The sequence below is a fragment of the Lampris incognitus genome, chromosome 20, assembly GCF_029633865.1.
Source record: "Lampris incognitus isolate fLamInc1 chromosome 20, fLamInc1.hap2, whole genome shotgun sequence".
Classification (NCBI taxonomy): Eukaryota; Metazoa; Chordata; class Actinopteri; order Lampriformes; family Lampridae; genus Lampris; species Lampris incognitus.
Genome location: NC_079230.1, coordinates 12,423,182 through 12,442,370, shown reverse-complemented (window position 1 = coordinate 12,442,370; position 19,189 = coordinate 12,423,182). Strand labels below are relative to the sequence as shown.

General features: G+C 44.9%; 1 protein-coding gene across 1 annotated transcript; it reads right to left on the bottom strand.

The window, feature by feature from the left end:
* Window positions 1–7,775: 7,775 nt before the first annotated feature.
* On the bottom strand, window positions 7,776–18,727 carry hdac8 (histone deacetylase 8). The gene is made up of 4 exons (XM_056300581.1): window positions 18,353–18,727; window positions 18,179–18,231; window positions 14,129–14,259; window positions 7,776–7,921 (listed from the first exon to the last, which is right to left on the bottom strand). Exons 1-4 carry the CDS (start codon window positions 18,464–18,466, stop codon window positions 7,776–7,778), a joined length of 444 nt encoding a protein of 147 aa, XP_056156556.1. The 5' UTR covers window positions 18,467–18,727.
* Between the last annotated feature and the right edge of the window lie 462 nt (window positions 18,728–19,189).

The following is a 19,189-nucleotide window of genomic DNA, read 5'->3' as shown; positions in this document are numbered from 1 at the left end:
TTAACTTATTGTTAGCTTTTGGTCTTCATCTGTGTAAATCTTATACTGTGTTTGTCTATGTCTGTCTTGCACTGTTTGGCGAAGCCGCAGCCCTTATTTCATTTTTAACTTGTGCCTGCACATTGTTTTTAATGACAATAAATTGAATTGAATTGTGCCTGTTGGGACGCATGACCAAGCCGGAGGCAACACGGGGACTCGAACCGGTGATCCCCGTGTTGGTAGGCAACGGAATAGACTGTTACGTTACCCCGACGCCCTCAGGGGAATGCCTTTATTGGTTTTAAGCATGGAATGAGTGGGGAGAGAGAGGGCGAGAGAGAGAGAGAGAGAGAGCATACTGAAGTGACTTTAGAAAGGCAGATTAGCTCTGCACCAAAATGCTTTAGAGACAGCTATTGAACAGTTTTATACATTGGTTAAATAATTCAACATAACACAACTGTCAGATTGTTGTTGAATCTGACTTTTGTCAAAATTAACTCATACATTCCCAGAGAGTCTGAATTGGTTCAGTGCTCTGTCTCTACATGACACAAAAAACAAACATACAGTGAAACATTTATTTACTTATTTTGGATATTTCCCCCTTTTTCTCCCCAATTGTATCCGGCCAACTACCCCACTCTTCTGAGCCATCCCAGTCACTGCTCCACCCCCTCTGCCGATGATTGGAGGGCTGCAGACTTCCACATGCCTTACATGTGGAGTCGCCAGCCGCTTCTTTTCACCTCACAGTGAGGCGTTTCGCCAGGGGGATGTAGCGCATGGGAGGATCACGCTATTCCCCCTCCCCCCCGAACGGCGCCCCGACCGACCAACCAGAGAAGGCGCTAGTGCAGCGACCAGGACACATACCCACATCCGGCTTCCCACCCACAGACACGGCCAATTGTGTCTATAGGGACACCCGACCAAGCAGGAGGTAACACGGGGATTCGAACCGGCGAACCCGTGTTGGTAGGCAACAGAATAGACCGCCACGCCAGCCGGATGCCCCAAATATGAAACATTTATAGTGACGATGATAACCCCAATTATTTAGTGGCTTTGGTGGTTGCAATAATAAAGTCATAATCTCTGGGACAAAGTTATCCAAATACCCTTAAGTGTCTAATTATCTTAATTACAAACAAATGTTTCATCAGTTATACACTATTATTTGAGTGGCCCAACACATTACGATGCTACTCGCTGCTTCATTTCGTGGGTTATAATGTTTCTGTATCTACCAAGTTGGACACCGTCTGGAATACAGACTCTTAGAGAAATGCCCCTGGCAGCAATTAGCCCAAAAGGTACTGACTATCTAATTAATTATGGTAAATAGTGTGCTTTAAACAAACTTAAAGCAAGATTAAAACAGAAGTGAATGAATAGAGATAGATTTTGGAGTAAGGAAGGAAAGAGACCAATTGCAACTTTTTGACTTGATTTTTTTTTCTATTTTGCCAAAAAGCAAGACAGAGGGAAATTAAAGAAAATCAAAATTCATTACCTCCTACACCGAGCTTCTCTCTCTCACTCACTCTCTCTCACACACACACACAATTAAAAAGACACAGAAGATAGAGGGAAAGAGTAAGAGGGACAAAGACAGATACAGAGGGAGGCAGAGAGACAGGGAAAGAGAGAGTAAGGGAGAGAGCGAGAGAGAAAGATAGACAAAGAGTGAGCGATAGCGATAAGGAGAATGGACTCTTGTTCATAAAGTGACCCATCAGAAGAGAGGACGATGTAGAGAACAGAGGGAAGGATGTGGGAGAGGGTACAGGAGGAGAGAGAGAGTGAGAGAGAGAGAGAGGCAGGCAGGCAGGGAAGAGAGGAGGGATTGTAGTTGAGTAAAATGGCTTCATTGTGTTGTATAATTAGTGGCTATCATCTGGAGGAGGGCTGAGGGGTCTGGAACAGAACAGGGTGTGTGTGTGTGTGTGTGTGTGTGTGTGTGTGTGCGCGCGCGCGTGTGCACACACAAGTGAGTCAATGACCAAGATTTAGTCTGCATGCCCAAGAAAGCCAAAAAACACAAACACAGAACACCCCTCACCGCGCACACCAAATAATAAAGTACTGTTACATGCATACGGCAAAGCACTCACTCATGTATACACACACAAACATATCAATACATACACACCTACACACACACACAAACACAACAAAAGGCCCTACCTCCTCCAAGTAGCAGTGTCGGGAGCTCCCATTCCAAAACATACTGAAGACACTGGCCCACCCCAACTGGGGTCATGTTGAAGGAGCACATGGGGTCACCAGCGATGGTATCCGCCCCCAGCTGCATCACCACCGCTTCCGGGTTAAACAGTGCCTGCACTTCCTGCATCACGCTGCAAAACCAGGGAGTGGGCAGAATATCAGCGATGATCCAAATAATCCCCACAACATTTAAAATGTGTGTGGACTTCGGTGTGGCGAAAATGGGATTTCATAATAGCACAGAAAAGAGGGGTCAATGACATGCCCACTTCAAGAGGGATTATCCAAGAAAAAGGAATATGTTCTGTGTATGTATGTGTGTGTTTGTGTGTACCTGGTGAAAATCTGATAGTATCTGTCATCCTTGATGCCGTCCTCGAGTGGTACATTTATCGCATACCAGCGACCTTTACCCAACCCGGTGTCACAAAGGTCCCCCGTTCCTAGACACACACACACACACACACACACACACACACACACACACACACACACACACACGTCGTCAGACCAACAGATATTTGTGACACTGACAGTTTGTGCATTGGTTTTGAAGTGAACAATGACTAATCTGGGCATCCGGGTGGCGTGGCAGTCTATTCTGTTGCCTACCAACACAGGGAATGCCAGTTCAAATCCCCGCGTTACATCCGGCTTGGTCAGGCATCCCTACAGACACAATTAGCCGTGTCTGCGGGTGGGAACCCAGATGTGGGTACGTGTCCTGGTCGCTGCACTAGCGCCCCCTGGTCAGTCAGGGCTCCTGTTTGGGGGGTGGGGGGGACTAGCGTGATCCTCCCACGTGCTACGTCCCCCTGGCAAAACTCCTCACTGTCAGGTGAAAAGAAGCGGCTGGCGACTCCACATGTATCGGAGGAGGCATGTAGTAGTCTGCAGCCCTCCCCGGATCGGCGGAGGGGGTGGAGCAGCAACCGGGACGGCTCAGAGAGCGGGATGATTGGCCAGGTACAAATGGGCAGAAAAAGGGGGAAAAAAGAAAAACCCAATGACTCATCTGGCCAAGGAGGAATGCTTAGGTCTTAACAACCTCTCCACATAAATATGCCAGTGTGTTTGAACAGAGAGAGAGAAGCCTGGGGATGCTATGGGCCGTTTATACCAGGTTTTTACAATGCATCTGGTATCTAAATTGCATCTAGATATGATTTATTTGGATGACACACCTGGCATTAACACCCATCTCCTGTTTCCACAATGAAATCCAATAGCACTTTCCCCACACAAAATGCAAATAACAGCGTCCTTTACTTCTTTGCACAATGTTTAATAAATTGTTTTTTGGAAAAAAATAAACTTATACGCCAGGTAGGCCATGCTTGCTATGTTAAATTCTTCATGTGGCACTGTTTTTTACACTTTTTCTCATCTTTTTTGAAGCGGAGGAAGAAGCCATCTTAGATAGTTGATGTACAGCTGGCAACTGCAGAGGAGAGGGCAGTTTTGTGGAGCTGCTGTCAACACACTTCTCACTGCCACCACTGTCTAAAACAGGACTATTTGGACATAGGGAATATAATTGCTTTCAGTGTACTGCCACTTGTCAGCCTCCCATCACTCATCCAACTGTGTGCAAATGCACGCACCTTGGGGTGTCCGGGAGGCGTGGCGGACTATTCCATTGCCTACCAACATGGGGATTGCCGGTTCGAATCCCCGTGCAACCTCCGGCTTGGTCGAGTGTCCCTACAGACACAATTGGCCGTGTCTGCGGATGGGAAGCCGGATGTGGGTATATGTCCTGGTCGCTGCACTAGCACCTCATCTGGTCAGTCAGGGCGTCTGTTCGGGGGGGAGGGGGAACTGAGGGTAATAGTGTGATCCGGCAGTTCCGATAACACCGAGGGCGGTCTGGCGGTGGCCTTGCCTAGCCTTTACTGTGTTTTCAGTGTCATCGTGTGGAGTGCGGGGAGGTGTGTCAAAGTTGTCTGGCTGGGAGAGCTGGCATTGGATTGGCTGAGGGAGCCTGGTCTGCTGCATCCTGTGGGCCCGAGGACCACGGCCCTGACCGAAGCTGCGCCCAAAGAGGAAACACTGAGGGCAGTCTGACAGGACAGAGAAGCGGGGCAGGCTAAGTTAACTGCTAGCCCATCCAGACCGGCAGTTCCGACAGTCATCCTGGCTGGCGTTTGTTCTCCTGGACAGTGATTTCTTTTTTGTTTAGTTTAGATAGATGTGATGCCCTGTGATGGTGTTAGCCCTGTGATGGACTGGTGGCCTGTCGAGGGTGTCTCCCCACCTGCCGCCCAATGACTGCTGGGATAGGCTCCAGCATCCCCGCAACCCTGAGAGCAGGATAAGTGGCTTGGATAATGGATGGATGGATGGATAGATAGAAGTGTTAGTTTGGATATAGGTGTTCTTGTAGTTTTTGGATATGTATTTTTGTCTTTGTGTTGCACTGCTGTGGGATGGCGGAAACAATGTTTTGTTTCGTTTCATGTGCGCAAGTGCATGAAATGAAATGACAAAGTGTTTCTGATTCTGATCCTCCCACGCCCTACATCCCCCTGGCGAAACTCCTCACTGTCAAGTGAGAAGTTTCTCGACTCCACATGTTATCCACATGTTATCGTGGGAGGCACGTGGTAGTCTGCAGCCCTCCCTGGTCCGGCAGAGGGGGTGGAGCAGCAACCGGACGGCTCGGAAAACAGGCTAATTGGCCAAGTACAATTGGAGAGAAAAAGAGGGGGGGGGGAAAAGCATGCACCTATCATTATGTCATGTAAGGATGTGGCTTTGTAATGCATCACAATACCACTGCTGACCACCCTCCATGTTGGCTGACCTGGGAAGAATCCAGGGGAGAACTTGTGCAGTGAAACAGTCATGACTTTGGATGTGAAGCTGAAGGCATCTTCGACTCCTAACAAAAAAGGAAATGGAAAGACATTAACAAGGTCATGGATTGAAACTGGAGGGTTTTAACTCGAGTCCTTTCAAAACATTGGGCATTTTATTGCTCCGTTTTCAATCTTTACAAGAAACCATAAAACTGTGACACTTGCCTGTGTGTACATGTACTGTGTTTGTGTGTCTGTGAGCAAGTCTGCCTGGGTGACAACCCGTAGCTCAACATGTCAGAAGTGTTGGGCTATACATCGGCTTGTGGAGTAACGGAATACAGTAACAGGCGTTATGTAATCAGGATACAACAAAAATGTAACTGTATTCCAGCACAGTTACAGAAAAAAAGACGTAATCGGGCGTAACTGAGCAACGACTGGGATGGCTCGGGAGAGTGGGGTAATTGGCCAAGTACAATTGGGGGGGGGGGTAATCAGATTACCGAAACAGGGATTATTTTTTAGGATTATATTTTAAAAATAATATCAAATACATGTTTTTCCCACAGCGCTGTGCAACTGCCGGCGTGGGTGATGCATCACAAATTGTGGTCACTCACTCACTCGTGGACGACCCGAGAGGGACGCTTAGGACGCGCGCTCGTTAAGTTTCAAAATTTCCTGGAATAATAACAATCTAATTAAAATGGAAGGAGTCTCTGTCTGTCTGTCTGTCCTTCAATTTTCTTGGCAACCGTTCACCCGATCGATTTCACACTTGGCAGGTGCACCGTGGGTCTGGACGATTTCATGCTTTTTTATTTTTTTAAAAAAATCAGCCTTTTCCATTGAGGTGGGGGTCACGGGGCCTGGGTAGGGGCTGTGGGAGCCCAGATGGGAAAGGGTTGAGTGTCCCTTATTTTTCTGAGCTAAAGGTGGAAACCCTGCTGACAGACTGTGCAGATGTGTCTCTGTGGCTCCTTCTTTCACTCTGGCCTGCATGTAGGGTGACCAGATGTCAACAAACCAAATGTGGAACATTTAAGTGGGACAATGTGGGACACGTACTTTAATGTGGGACCTATATACTTAAATGTGGACTCCATCGGCCTACTGCCTGAATTACTTTTATGATGTTCTTTTTGACAGTTCAGTAGGTGGACACCTGATTTCTTGATTAAATAAACACTGTGGATACTCTTAATTCATGTGGGTGCCTTTAATCTATGTATTAAATGGAAACGGTATTATCTGTTTGATGCTTAAAAGCTTGGTGTCCCCATTGTCCTCTCTAAGTTTACATTGTTTTGCTGTCTTAAAAAATACACGTATTTATACCTTTTCTTTTTTGGACCCCCCCCCCTTTTTCTCCCCAATTGTCAATTGTACTCGTTCAATTACCCCACTCTCCCGAGCCATCCCGGCGCTGCTCCACCCCCTCTGACGATCTGGAGAGGGCTGCAGACTACCACGTGCCTCCTCCGACACATGTGGAGTCGCCAGCCGCTTGTTTTCACCTGACAGTGAGGAGTTTTACAAGGGGGACGTGGCGCGTGGGAGGATCACGCTATTCCCACCAGTTCCCCCTCCCCCTCAAACAGGCGCCCAGACCGACCAGGGAGGCGTTAGTGCAGTGACAAGGACACACACCCACTTCCGGCTTCCCACCCGCAGACACAGCCAATTGTGTCTGTAGGGACGCCCGACCAAGCTGGAGGTAACACAGGGATTCGAACCAGGGATCTCAGTGTTGGTAGGCAACAAAATAGACTGCTACGCTACCCGGATGCCCCCCTATACCTTTTCTTTTGTCTTTTTTTTTCATATTTGGCATTGAGGTAATCCAAAAGTAACAAAGTAACCAGATTACATTACTTTAATATCATGATACTTAAAGTAAGTTACTGAGTACACTTTTCAACGGGTAATTTGTAATTGTAACAGAACACTTTTATAAAGTAACCCTCCCAACCCTGGCTATGCAGAACACAGTAACTAGTGTGTAAACACATAACATGTACATAGCTTCCACTGATTAACAATTGGGCAAGGCTCCAGGGAATCTGAATGCCACAAGACTGCAAACTTGGGGGACAAACCCACTGAATCAAACATGATCTGACAAAAGCTAAAGCTCATCTCCGCCCAGTACACACTTTTGAAATATGCCCATTATTTATTCTATTCTCTGCTACGCTGAAATAAATTTTACCAAATGCATAAGTCTGCCAGTTATATTGTTTATTTGTGCACGTGTGTGTGTATGCATACCATCTCCGTGGTGAAGGTCCACATCCACATAGAGAACTCTCTCATATTTCTCTCTGAGCCTGAGGATCCCCAGCACGGCGTCATTCACATAACAAAACCCTGACGCCTCGTCCCTGACAGAGAGAGAGAGAGAGAGAGAGAGAGAGAGCAAGAGAGAGACAGATACACAGAGAAAGAGAGAGAGAATAATGTAAATAAAGCAGGGAATCATTAATGGTACCATCAATCCCGCCTATTTGATTCTACATCAGAACAAGGTCTTTCGATCAAGTAGGTTTAGACAGAGAGAGATAGAGATCACAGGTCAAAGTTGAAATAACAATGCCAGGAAAACAATAAATAAATAAATAAAGAGCAGACGGATCTAGCAACATGTAACACTGAGCAACTCAACATGTTTATTTATTTACATAGGTAGACCTACTATACGTTAGTAGTGCATGTATGTGTGTCTCTGCACGTATGTGCCTACAGAGGTCTGACGCCTTACTTCTTGGCATGGTGCCATCCCCCGGCCCAGTTGATAGCCACCTCGCACTTCCTGTCCAGTAAACACTGGGCTGCTGTCAGCGTGGCGCCCCCTACAGCCGCAGCATAGTCAAATATCCCCTCCACTATAGGACAGTCGTAGCCTTGAGGGAGAGAAAGAAAATTAAAATGGCAAAGGACACGGCGACGCAGAGAGTGGGGGAAAGAGGGAGACAGATGAAGGGGGAGGAGAGGAAAGAGGAAGACGAAAAGGTGTTGACGCTACTAGTCAAGTGGAGTCCCAAAACCAAACAACAGTTAAGCACGTCAAACATGGCGCACATTCAAATTTGTGTATACACCCTGCGGCATCATAATGTTTGTTTACTTGCATTACACCCCAGTGGGCGATAACATGAAGATTAGTACCGTTTTAATGTCTTTATAATTCCTGCTCGACTGGCCATAAAGGGTAAAGTGTCCTCTGATCAGCTCAGCATGCCTAACCTCCAACAATGATTCACAGCAGAGAGAGAGAGCGAGAGAGCGAGAGAGAGAGAGAGAGAGAGAGAGAGAGAGAGAGAGAGAGAGAGGAGAAGAGAAATAAGGGAGCAGTAAGGGGATGAGACAACTAGCAGGAAAGGCCAGCCAGCAAGCCGGACGCCTGGCCATACAAGAGACGTGGAGACGAGGAGGAAGGATGGGAGGATGGACCAGAGAGAGGTGTGGAAAATACAAAAGGTGGAAGCGAGGGAGGGATGAGGTGGAAACACACAATGTCGAGGAACGGGTGGCAGTGGCCAGATGGATGGAGGGATGGATGAGGAGATAGAGAGAGGAGGAGCCAAGAAAAAGGAAAACAAAAGAGGCTTAACCTTGAGACGTGTGACCAAAGTTAAAAATACCAAGCCTGGCAAAAGGAAGGGTTGTCCAATAACAACAAACGATGGTGTGACCCCCCTCAGCAACGCCCCGCCCTATTGGCTGGTTGGGAAGGGTTCACTTTGCTACAGAAACATACTGGATTCATTTTTAATTTGCTTCAACAAAGCTCATATACAGAGAGAAATGTTGACTCAGGCCTATGCTATGTGGGCTCAGACCATGTAATCACATTTGTAATGGGACGGAAGAATCAGCGCGCATGTTTAGACAGTTGGCCTCCAGGATAAAAGGATGATTTATTCTGTTTATTCCCTTCTTTTTTAGTATTCTTTTGCGTTTGTGATGGTAAAGTGAACAACAAGACGCAACCTTCAACGCATGCCAAGTTTGCTTGTTTTCAAAGTGAGACATTCAGCGTAAGAAAATCAGCCCTTACTTTAAGACAGCAATTTGCAGCACGAGCTGAAATGATGATGGCACTTCGCTTCAGGACAGTACAGTAGCTAACTCAATCCACTGCTCACACACACACACACACACACACACACACACACACACACACACACACACACACACACACACACACACAATAAATCAAAGCAAGTCTGATTGACCACCGTGTTAGCTGGCACACACAAGAAATACGACTTGATGTGCTAACATAAGATTGCAAGAGACGCAATGCAACACCATATTTGAAGGGAGGTGAGCACAGAGTATCTGAGACCATCAGGAAAAGAGTAACTAAGAGTCTAACAATATTTACCGATTAGAAATATCAAGTGGTCAAGAAAGTAGTATGTATTTTTGTAGAGGTCAGTGGATGCTGCATATAGATCATCAGGGTATTGCATACGGATCATATTGCAAAGGTGAGAAAAACTTATGACCATGAATATACACAGAAATGTTGAGTGAAGACCTTAGGCGGTTTTGAATAAATGCAAGAAAAATTACAGTATATAATATAAATTTTAAAATTGTACATTATAGTGATGCTGAATAATGACTTAAAAATATCTTTTCCAAATGGAGATGTGTAATTTTGGAGGCTACGGGCATCCGGGTAGCGTAGCGGACTGTTCCGTTGCCTACCAACACGGGGATTGCCGGTTCAAATCCCCATGTTACCTCTGGCTTGGTCGGGTGTCCCTACAGACACAATTGGCTGTGTCTGCGGGTAGGAAGCCAGATGTAGGTATGTGTCCTGGTCGCTGCACTAGCACCTCCTCTGACTAGTCGGGGTGCCCGTTTGTGAGGGGGGGGAATAGCGTGATCCTCCCACACGCTACGTCCCCCTGGCAAAACTCCTCACTGTCAGGTGAAAAGAAGCAGCTGGAGACTGCACATGTATCAGAGGAGGCATGTGATAGTCTGCAGCCCTCCCCGGATCGGCAGAGGGGGTGGAGCAGCGACCGGGACAGCTCAGAAGAGTGGGGTAATTGGTCAAGTACAATTGGGGAGAAAAAGGGGGGAATAAATTTAAAAAAAATTGGAGGCAACCTTGTTATAAAATTTATATGCCTTCCTCTGACCACTTCAAAGTTCTGAATAGCAATGACAATATTATTATATTGTAGAGATCCTGAATGATAAACTTGACTTTAAGATTTTCAATTAAACTCTGATCAATCCATTCGATGTAATGGAAATTGGCCATTTTACTGCTAGCACTGGCCAGACTGGTAGCAGCGCAATATAAGCCACAGCGGTGCACCACCTTGGGGATGTTAGGGGGATGTGCCTTGCCCAAAGGCACAAGGACTATACATTGATGAGCCAAAATATTATGACCACTCAGATGAACTGAATAACGTTGATCATCTCCGTACAAGGGCACATGTCAAGGTCTGGATCGATTAAATGATGAGCGAACAATCAGTTCTCAGGAGAAATGAGGAGGAGTAAAGACCTGAGTGACTTTGACAAGGGCCAAATTATGGCCAGAGGACTTGGTCAGAGCATCTCTGAAACGGCAAGGCTTGTGGGGTGCTCCCGCTCAGTAGTGGTGAGTACCTACTGACAATGGTCCAAGGAGGGAAAAACCACAAACCAGTGATAGGGTGTTGGGCATGCAAGTCTCATCGATGCGTGAGGGCAACAAAGGCTATCCCGTCTGATCCAAACCGACAAAAGGCCTACTGTGGCACAAGTCACAGAGAATTTTAATGATGGTTATAGGAGGAATGTATCACAACACACAGTGCATTGCACCCTGCTGCATATGGGGGCTGTGTAGCCGCAGACCAGTCAGAGTGCCCGTGATGACCTCTGTCCACTGTCAAAAGCGCCTACAACGTGGATGCAAGCTTCAGAACTGGACCCTTGGAGCAGTGGAAGAAGGTCACCTGGTCCGATGAGTCCCATTTTCTTTTAGATCTCGTGGATGGCCATGTATGTGCCTGCAGTTTACCTGGGGAACTGATTAGCAGGATGCACTGTGGCAAGACGACAAGCCAATGGAGGCAGTATGATGCTCTGGGCAATGTTCTGCTGAGAAACCTTGGGTCCGCCCATTTATGTGGATGTCAATTTGACACATACTGTCTACCTAAACATCGCTGCAGACCAAATACACCCCTTCATGGCAGTGGTACTCCCTGATGGCAGTGTCCTCTTTCAGCAGGATAATGCACCCTGCCACACTGCACACATTGCTCAGGAATGGTTTGAGTAACATGATGAAGTACAAGGTGTTGCCCTGGCTTCCAAATTCTCCAGATCTCAATCCGATTGAGCATCTATTGGATGTGTTGGACCTACAAGTCTGATCCACAGCAGCACCACCTCGCAACTTACAGGACTTGAAGGATCTGCTGCTAATGTTTTGGTGCCAGATACCACAAGACACCCCAGGGGTCTTGTAGAGTCCATGCCTTGGCAGGTTGATGCTGTTTGGTGGCACACGGAGGACCAACAGCTTATTAGCCAGGTGGTCATAATGTTTGGGCTCATCAGTTTATGTATGAGATATTGACAACAACCACCCCCCAGTTGTTAGGCCAGACCAAACCAGGATTACCCAGCTAGTCCTGGGATTCAAACTTGTGATCTTTCACATGCTGGCTTACTGTTTCTTTTGTTGTTTATCACTGTTAGGTAGGATATCTTCTTGGTAGGTTATTTTTATTGATGTTAGATATGAATGATCTGTCTGTTCATTACATAGAAAGAGAGGACATTATTTGTAAAATATATCACGATACACTGCACACACACTTATTTTCAACATATACAGCACGATATATAGCTCGTGTCATAGTTGTTCATGCATTTTCAGCCACTTCTCCGGGGTAGGGTTGCGGTGGCAGCAAGCTAAGTAGGGCACTCCAGACGTCCCTCTCCCCAGCAATGCCCTCCAGCTCCTCATGGGGGATCCCAAGTTGTTCCCAGGCCAGATTGGACATGTAGTCTCTCCAGCGAGTTCTGGGTCTACCTCGGGGTCTCCTCCCAGTTGGCCGTGCCTGGAAAACCTCCAAAGGAAGGCACCCAGGAGGCATCCTGATCAGATACCCAAACCACCACAACTGGCTCCTTTTGACGCAAAGGAGCAGCGGCTCTACTCCGAGCTCCTCACCCTAAGGCTGAGCCCAGACACTCTACAGAGGAAACTCATTTCAGCTGCTTGTATCCGCGATCTCACCCTTTCGGTCACTACCCAAAGCTCATGACCATAGGTGAGGGTTGGAATGAAGATTGACTGGTAAATTGAGAGCTTTGCCTTCCGGCTCAGCTCCCTTTTCACCACAACGGTCTGGTACAACGTCCACATTACTGCTGATGCTGCACCAATCCGCCTGTCAATCTCCCGCTCCATCCTACCCTCACTCATGAACAAGACCCCGAAATACTTGAACTCCTTCACTTGAGGCAACAACTCATCCCCAACCCAGAGGGAGCGATCCACCATTTTCCGGTAGAGAACCATGGCCTCAGACTTAGAGGTCTGAGTCTGCCGTAGTTGTGTTATGCTAATTTTGCTTCTTGTACTTTTTTTAAGTCTTCAACATTTTGCAGTTTAAATCTGCTTGGTCCTGCACAATACTATCTTCCCTTCCTACAAGGTTTCATAAATTTCACTTTAAATTATATTCAAGGATGGCCTTTGTGAATGGAACGGGTCATGTTCTGTTTCGCTTTTTTTTTTTTTTTTTTTTTGGTCTTGTCTGACCAGCCGTGAACTCCTGAACAGGAAGTAGACGAGAGTCGATCCGTCAGCAGGCAGCAGTGAACAATACTACTGGACCCTCCTCTGCTCCCTGGAAGATCCTATGTGACAATACATTACAGTCTCCACAAGGAAAACAACCTGCTGTTTTTGGGGTAGGCCACAAGAAGTCTTCACTTCCCTGTGACTTTTCCTAGAATTGGCTCAATGTTGTTTTAAGAACAATGTCAGACTGCAGTGTCAAAAGAGGCGAAGGAAAAAGTAAATTACAAACATACACACTGGAAAAAAAAAGGTTAGGGTGGATGTACATTGTTCTGTGTCTACAGAGAAAGAAAAAAAACAGTCCTCAAACAACAGAAAATATGTCCCTTAACACTCCAGACCTTGACTGGACACCGGTAAACCTCTCAGTGAGTTTGATTCCAATGTTACAACGCCCTCAGCTGTCATAAAAGATATACTGCAAATGAAATGACACCACATCATGTGGTTGACAAATAAGCCAATAAATTACTTTAACTGGCATGATTTATTTGTTTTTTGAAGGTTGTATTAAGTCTTATGTATTCCTCATGAGCAACCAAAGGGACCCATCTCAGCATAACCATCTGGTTGTCTCTCACCCACCTACATTGGTCGCCCTTCTCTGTCTACCTGTCTAACCCATCCAATCCATTCATTATCCAAGCTGCTTATCTGAATTCAGGTTGTGGAATACTGGAGCCTATCCCAGCAGTAACTGGGTGGCAGGCGGGGGGATACCCTGGACAGGCCACCAATCCATCACAGGGCCAACACATGCACACCTAAGGACAATTTAGTACGGCTGATTCACCTGACTTAAATGTCTTTGGACTGTGGGAGGAAACCCACGCAGACACGGGGAGAACATGCAAACTCCACACAGAGGATGACCTGGGATGACCCCCGAGGATGGACAACCCCGGGGTTCGAACCCAGGACCTTCTTGCTGTGAGGCGACCGTGCTAACCACTGTGCCATCATGCCTGTCTAACCCACTTTCTATATAAACAAACCTCAACACTTAAGATTTAGTCACACAGCATGAAAGAAGCAACAGATATTCAGCTGATCAATCCCAGTTCTTTATCCTAGCCAATACAGGCCTGTCTCTCTCTCTCTCTCATCCTATTTGTCTCTCTCCCTCCTTACATTCACTTTCTTTCTCATTCTCTCCTTTTCTCCCTTCCTCTTTGTGTATGCACTTGCTTTTCATCTCTCTCACATCTTCACTCCACTCCTGGTCTACCACCCACTTTCCCCTGAATCCACTCAAGCCTCAGGTTCTCCTCACCCAAGCCAAAGTCCGTCGACTGCGGGTCATCGTTGTCTCCATCTTGACTGATCTTGTGGAGGTGCTCCAGGTAGGCGTCTGTGTGGAACTTCGCCATTTCCTCAATGGTGGCTACGTGAGGCTTCACAATACTGGAGAGAAGATACATACATTAATGATATATACATATAAAACTGATGTGCATGAACAGCAGTACATACCAACCCTGAGAGACTATTTTTTGTCAGAAATATTCCTGTTGCTACAGTTCTGGTCAGCATTATTGGCACCCCTGAATTTTAAGTACATCATGTACAAGATCTTGTAAAACACAGTGTCTAGTGAAACAGCTTTCGTCTTTATGCACTCATGTGTTTGATACAGAACTGCACAGGATAAAACAATGACAACTTTTAAAAGAAATAGGAGGAAAAAGTATTAAAAAAATGAAACATTACTATGACAATTGGGCACTCAAATCAGAACTAGATTAGACTCACCTGTGGTAAGTTAGAAATTAGACTCACCTGTGATAAATTGTCAGTGCTCACATGACTTGAATTAACCAATGAATGATGGCTTTAGTGCTTCAAGAGGCCCCTTATTCCATTTTTCCCTCCCACAATGGTGAAGACGAGAGAGCTGACTGAGAGCATCAGAAATGCTGTTTATCACTAAATATTATAACGGGTACGAGGCCATCTCCAAAGACTTCGGCATCCCCGTCTCAACAGTTTGCAACAATAGTAAGAAGTTTGGTACTCATGGAACTGTCAAGAGCCTCCAGAGCTATGGAATGAGGAAAATCGATGACCCAAGTTCTTGAAGGTTGGTGCAAGTTGTGGAAAAAACACCACGTAAAACATCCAGGGACCAAATCAAGGACAAGTTAAAAAAAAGGCACGACTGGGCTTCACCAAAACAGACCCCAAGCCTTGTGGGAAAATGTTCTACGGACAGTTGAAACCAAATTAGAGTGCTTTGGCAATGCAGACCAGCGATAATGTTTATAGGCAAGGAAAGGAAGACATCCTACCTATGGTTAAACATGGTGGAGGATCCATAATGTTGTGGGGCTGCCTCTAGTACTGGATTCCTTGAACACAAAGCTGCTCAATTATGGAAATATCACAATTATTTTGGTCAATATTGAAACTACTTGATATTGACTGATACTAGACCACAAAATATGTGCGAACAAAGCTGGCAAGGAGCATCGCAGTCATGAGAAAAGCAAGACACATTCTGGATCATAAATCATTGCACACACTGTATTGTTAATTTATTTTACCATATCTGATCTACTGTGTGGAGGTATGGGGTAACGCCTACAAAACCAACCTACAACCATTATGTATACTACAAAAAAGCCATAAGGATGGTTAATAATGTAGGATAAGTTAAACATGCCAACAAGCTATTTCAAAAGTCAAGTGCTTTGAAGTTCAGGGACTTGGTAGAATTCAACACGGCACCAATAATGTTCAAAGCAAGAAACAATCTACTTCTGAGTAATATACAGAAAATATTCTCAGAAGAGGAATATAATTTGAGAGGGAAATTAAACTTGAAGAAATTGTGTTCGTACAACTTTGAAGAGCATGGGCATTTCAATCTGTGAGGTAAAATTGTGGAACAGTCTGAGCGTGGAACTCAAAGTACCAACATTACGCAGTTCAAGAAGTACAACGGTCGGATTTTCAAGAGAGATAGGGATGACAAAGTTGTGTTAACTATCTGTTTTATTTATCTCTAAACATTACTTTTTTCCACTTTTCTTTCTATGACACAGTGGATATTTGGGTTGTTTGTAGCATTGAAATCTGTTTATTCTTGGTACATGAATTGGAATGTTTTCCTTTTTTTTTCTTCTTACAGTAGTCAAGTTTGTGCTGTGCAGCACAACGTGCATTGAATTTGAACTACACAGTACAGTGGGAGTTTAATGCATAGCGGCTGAATTAAATTGTAGGTGAGAAGGGGTAGGAAAAAATGTGTATATTTCCTCCTACTCCTTCCAACATATAACAAATAATCTGATGCATATGGAGACTTGTTCTCTAAATTTGATGTGTGGATTTGTTGATCACTTCAGATTATTGGCAATGGCTTATCTGTATGTTTATAGCCTGCTTATTTACAAGTTTGAAACAAAATCATTCATTCATTATTTAACATGATTACTAATTGACTTTGAAAACAACGTGCATTTATTGAACTTTTTAAAAAATATTTGTCTAACGGTTGATTTTTTTTTTTTCTTGAACTTTCCAAGTGTTGACCAGTTTCTTGAATCCATCCATCCCTGGTTGCCAACACTGCTAATTGGGCACATGTCTTTTGCTAGGAAGAATGTGATGGCATCTGTTATTTCTGTCTTTGACAGGCAGTTGCATTATCAAGAATGTCCTTAATCGATGACTTGTCTTGTTGGAAAAAGTCGAGGGGGCTTTGTTTGTTTGGGTTTTTTTTTTTTTTTTTGCTCCTTTTATTGTTTGGTCATGGACCACTTTGTGATTTGAATTTAAGATGATTAAACAAATTGGTCATATTGCTTTGTGGCATAGACGCCACCATGTAACAAATCTTGCATAGTATTGGTTGTTGTTCCTCATCAGACTCCTTGAAACCAAAGTGTTTCCAAACAGCTGAATTGGTTTTACCTTTCTTTTTGACCGAAGGCTCTCTTTCCGTCATCTTGGCTTGAGCTGAATTAAACATGCCACAGCATGGCTGAGAGTGAATTTGAGTTTGGGCTTTCAGACTTTCAGGGAGGGGCGAAAGCACACTGGTGTAAAACAAAGGGGTGCACTGCATTTATAATGCAAAATAAAACTAGAGCATCATTGTCAAACGAAATGAGGCACAATATTTTTTTTTCCATAAACATTGGAAGCCAAAATCCATCCAACCATTATCCAAGCCGCTTATCCCAATCAAGGTCGTGGAATGCTGAAGGTAAAATTGTAATTGAAAATAATTCTATTAATTGCCCAGCCCTACTTGAATGTATTAAAGGAATAATGGAGCAAAATATGCTACCCAGTGTACAAAAACTAGGTTTGGGTCAAAGATCATGGGTCCTCGAGCAGGATAAAGACCCAAAGCTCACACTCAAAAGCAGCAAAGAATGGTTGAAAAGGAAAAATTGGACTGATTTGAACTGGCCAGTAATGAGTCCTGATCTCAATCCAACTGAAAATGGTTGCAAGAGCTGAAATCTGCCATTGGGGAAAAGGAAGCCTGCGAACACGGAAGAGCATGAACAAATTGCAACAGAAGAGTGGGAGAAACTACCACCTGACAGATGCAAGAAGCTTATAGATGGGTATAAGAAATATTTGGAGGCTGTCATCGTTACCAAAGGTTGTGCAATCAAATATCAATCAAGGGTGCCTTTCATGACGTCCAGGTCATACTTTGTTTATTCTTTGAAATCACTACATGTAAGTTGAAAATCCGTCTTTTTTTTCTTTTTTTTTATAACTTTGGACATATCAAAATATTCTGATATAAAGTTGGTACATATCAACTTATTTCTGAAGATATTGTACATGATATCCAAAGAAAAAAAAAATCCATCCATCATCCAAACAACTTATCCTGCTCTGAGTTGCGGAGATGCTGGAGCCTATCCCAGCAGTAATTGGACGGCAGGCGCGACGACACCCTGGACAGGCTGCCAGACCATCACAGGGCCCCCCCCCCCCAAAAAAAAAATCAGGGGTACCAATATACTCACATTGAAGACTCTATAGGAGACCAGGTGTCTGCTATTGGAGACTCACTCAAAATATCTTGTCCATCCATGCCTGACTAGACCAGGAAAAGGAAGGGTCCACCATAGGAGGCTTAACAAATAGTTGGGAAATCAGTTTCCCATATCCAGTGGGGCTTTGGAAGTTAAGTAAAACTGGGCTGCACATATACAGTATAAGACGTTATCTTAACTACATGAGGCCATTTCCCCTAAGCCTATGCTATATGTAGCCGAGGCTATGTATATTGTGGGAGACGTTTTCTGGTTCGGATAAGGTAGTAAAGCTTCATTACAGGTCAACATCAACTCACCTCATATGGTCAAGCAGTCCATAGGCTTCTATCAGCGAGTGGACCATGCTCGCCTGGAAATGACCAGAGTAGCAGTAAACAATAAAAAAATGAAGCTGAACAACAACGCAATTACAAAAAAGCCGATAATATACTTGTTGGGTATAACTAACGGGAGCAGCCCATTTATCTCACCCGGTTAGGCACTTTGGATAAGGAGTCGCACGTCTCAATGTATTCTGGGCTGAAGACGTAGGTAACTTTCCGTTTGGTACGACCGTCATCGTCACTTTCCCCTTTACAACTCATTTGTTGGATAAAAGTTAAATAATTTATATAGATTATCTGAAAAAAAAACCCAAACCTCAAATGGAAAGGAGGGCTTAATGTAGTCGGGAGTATGAAGTCGTGTGCGTCTGCGTCAACACTCCCCGGCTAAATCAGCGGACTGAACAAGAGCAGAGCTCTCTTCTTCGCTCGAGCCGATGTTCCCCAAAATTAAAACCAACTCTTGTCTTTTCATAAACAAATATTTACCTTTTTTTTAGTGTTTAAATCAGCCACTTTACGGGCTTGCAATAACGGTCATTTGACTAGCTAATATTTTTTCTCGGAGGAGGATCTATTTAGCCGTAGGACGTATACGGAACGCAAGGCATTCTGGGACTTCGTGTAGTTCTTTCAAGTCGCGTTTCCGTGAAGCTGCCGGCTGGAAGTCTCATGTTAGGCGACTCGGGTATCGGCAACTAAGTAAACGGAGCATACAAAGACGTTATATAACAACGGGTGTTGTCCGAGAAGAGGGCGTAGGTCGGAACAAAAGAGCACAAACCAGCCTCAGCTTAGCTAATTTGAGAGCGTAGTGAACCCGTAGAGCTTGGTCACTTCCGTCCCGCTATGATTCAGTGCAAAGCACCGAGTCCAGCCGCAAAGCGAGCTGCTCGATTTGCAGACGTCATACTTGGGAAATTCTCAGCGCTGGCAGAAAATATGCTGCGCATATTGCAGATATTTAGGATGATACTTAAGCGC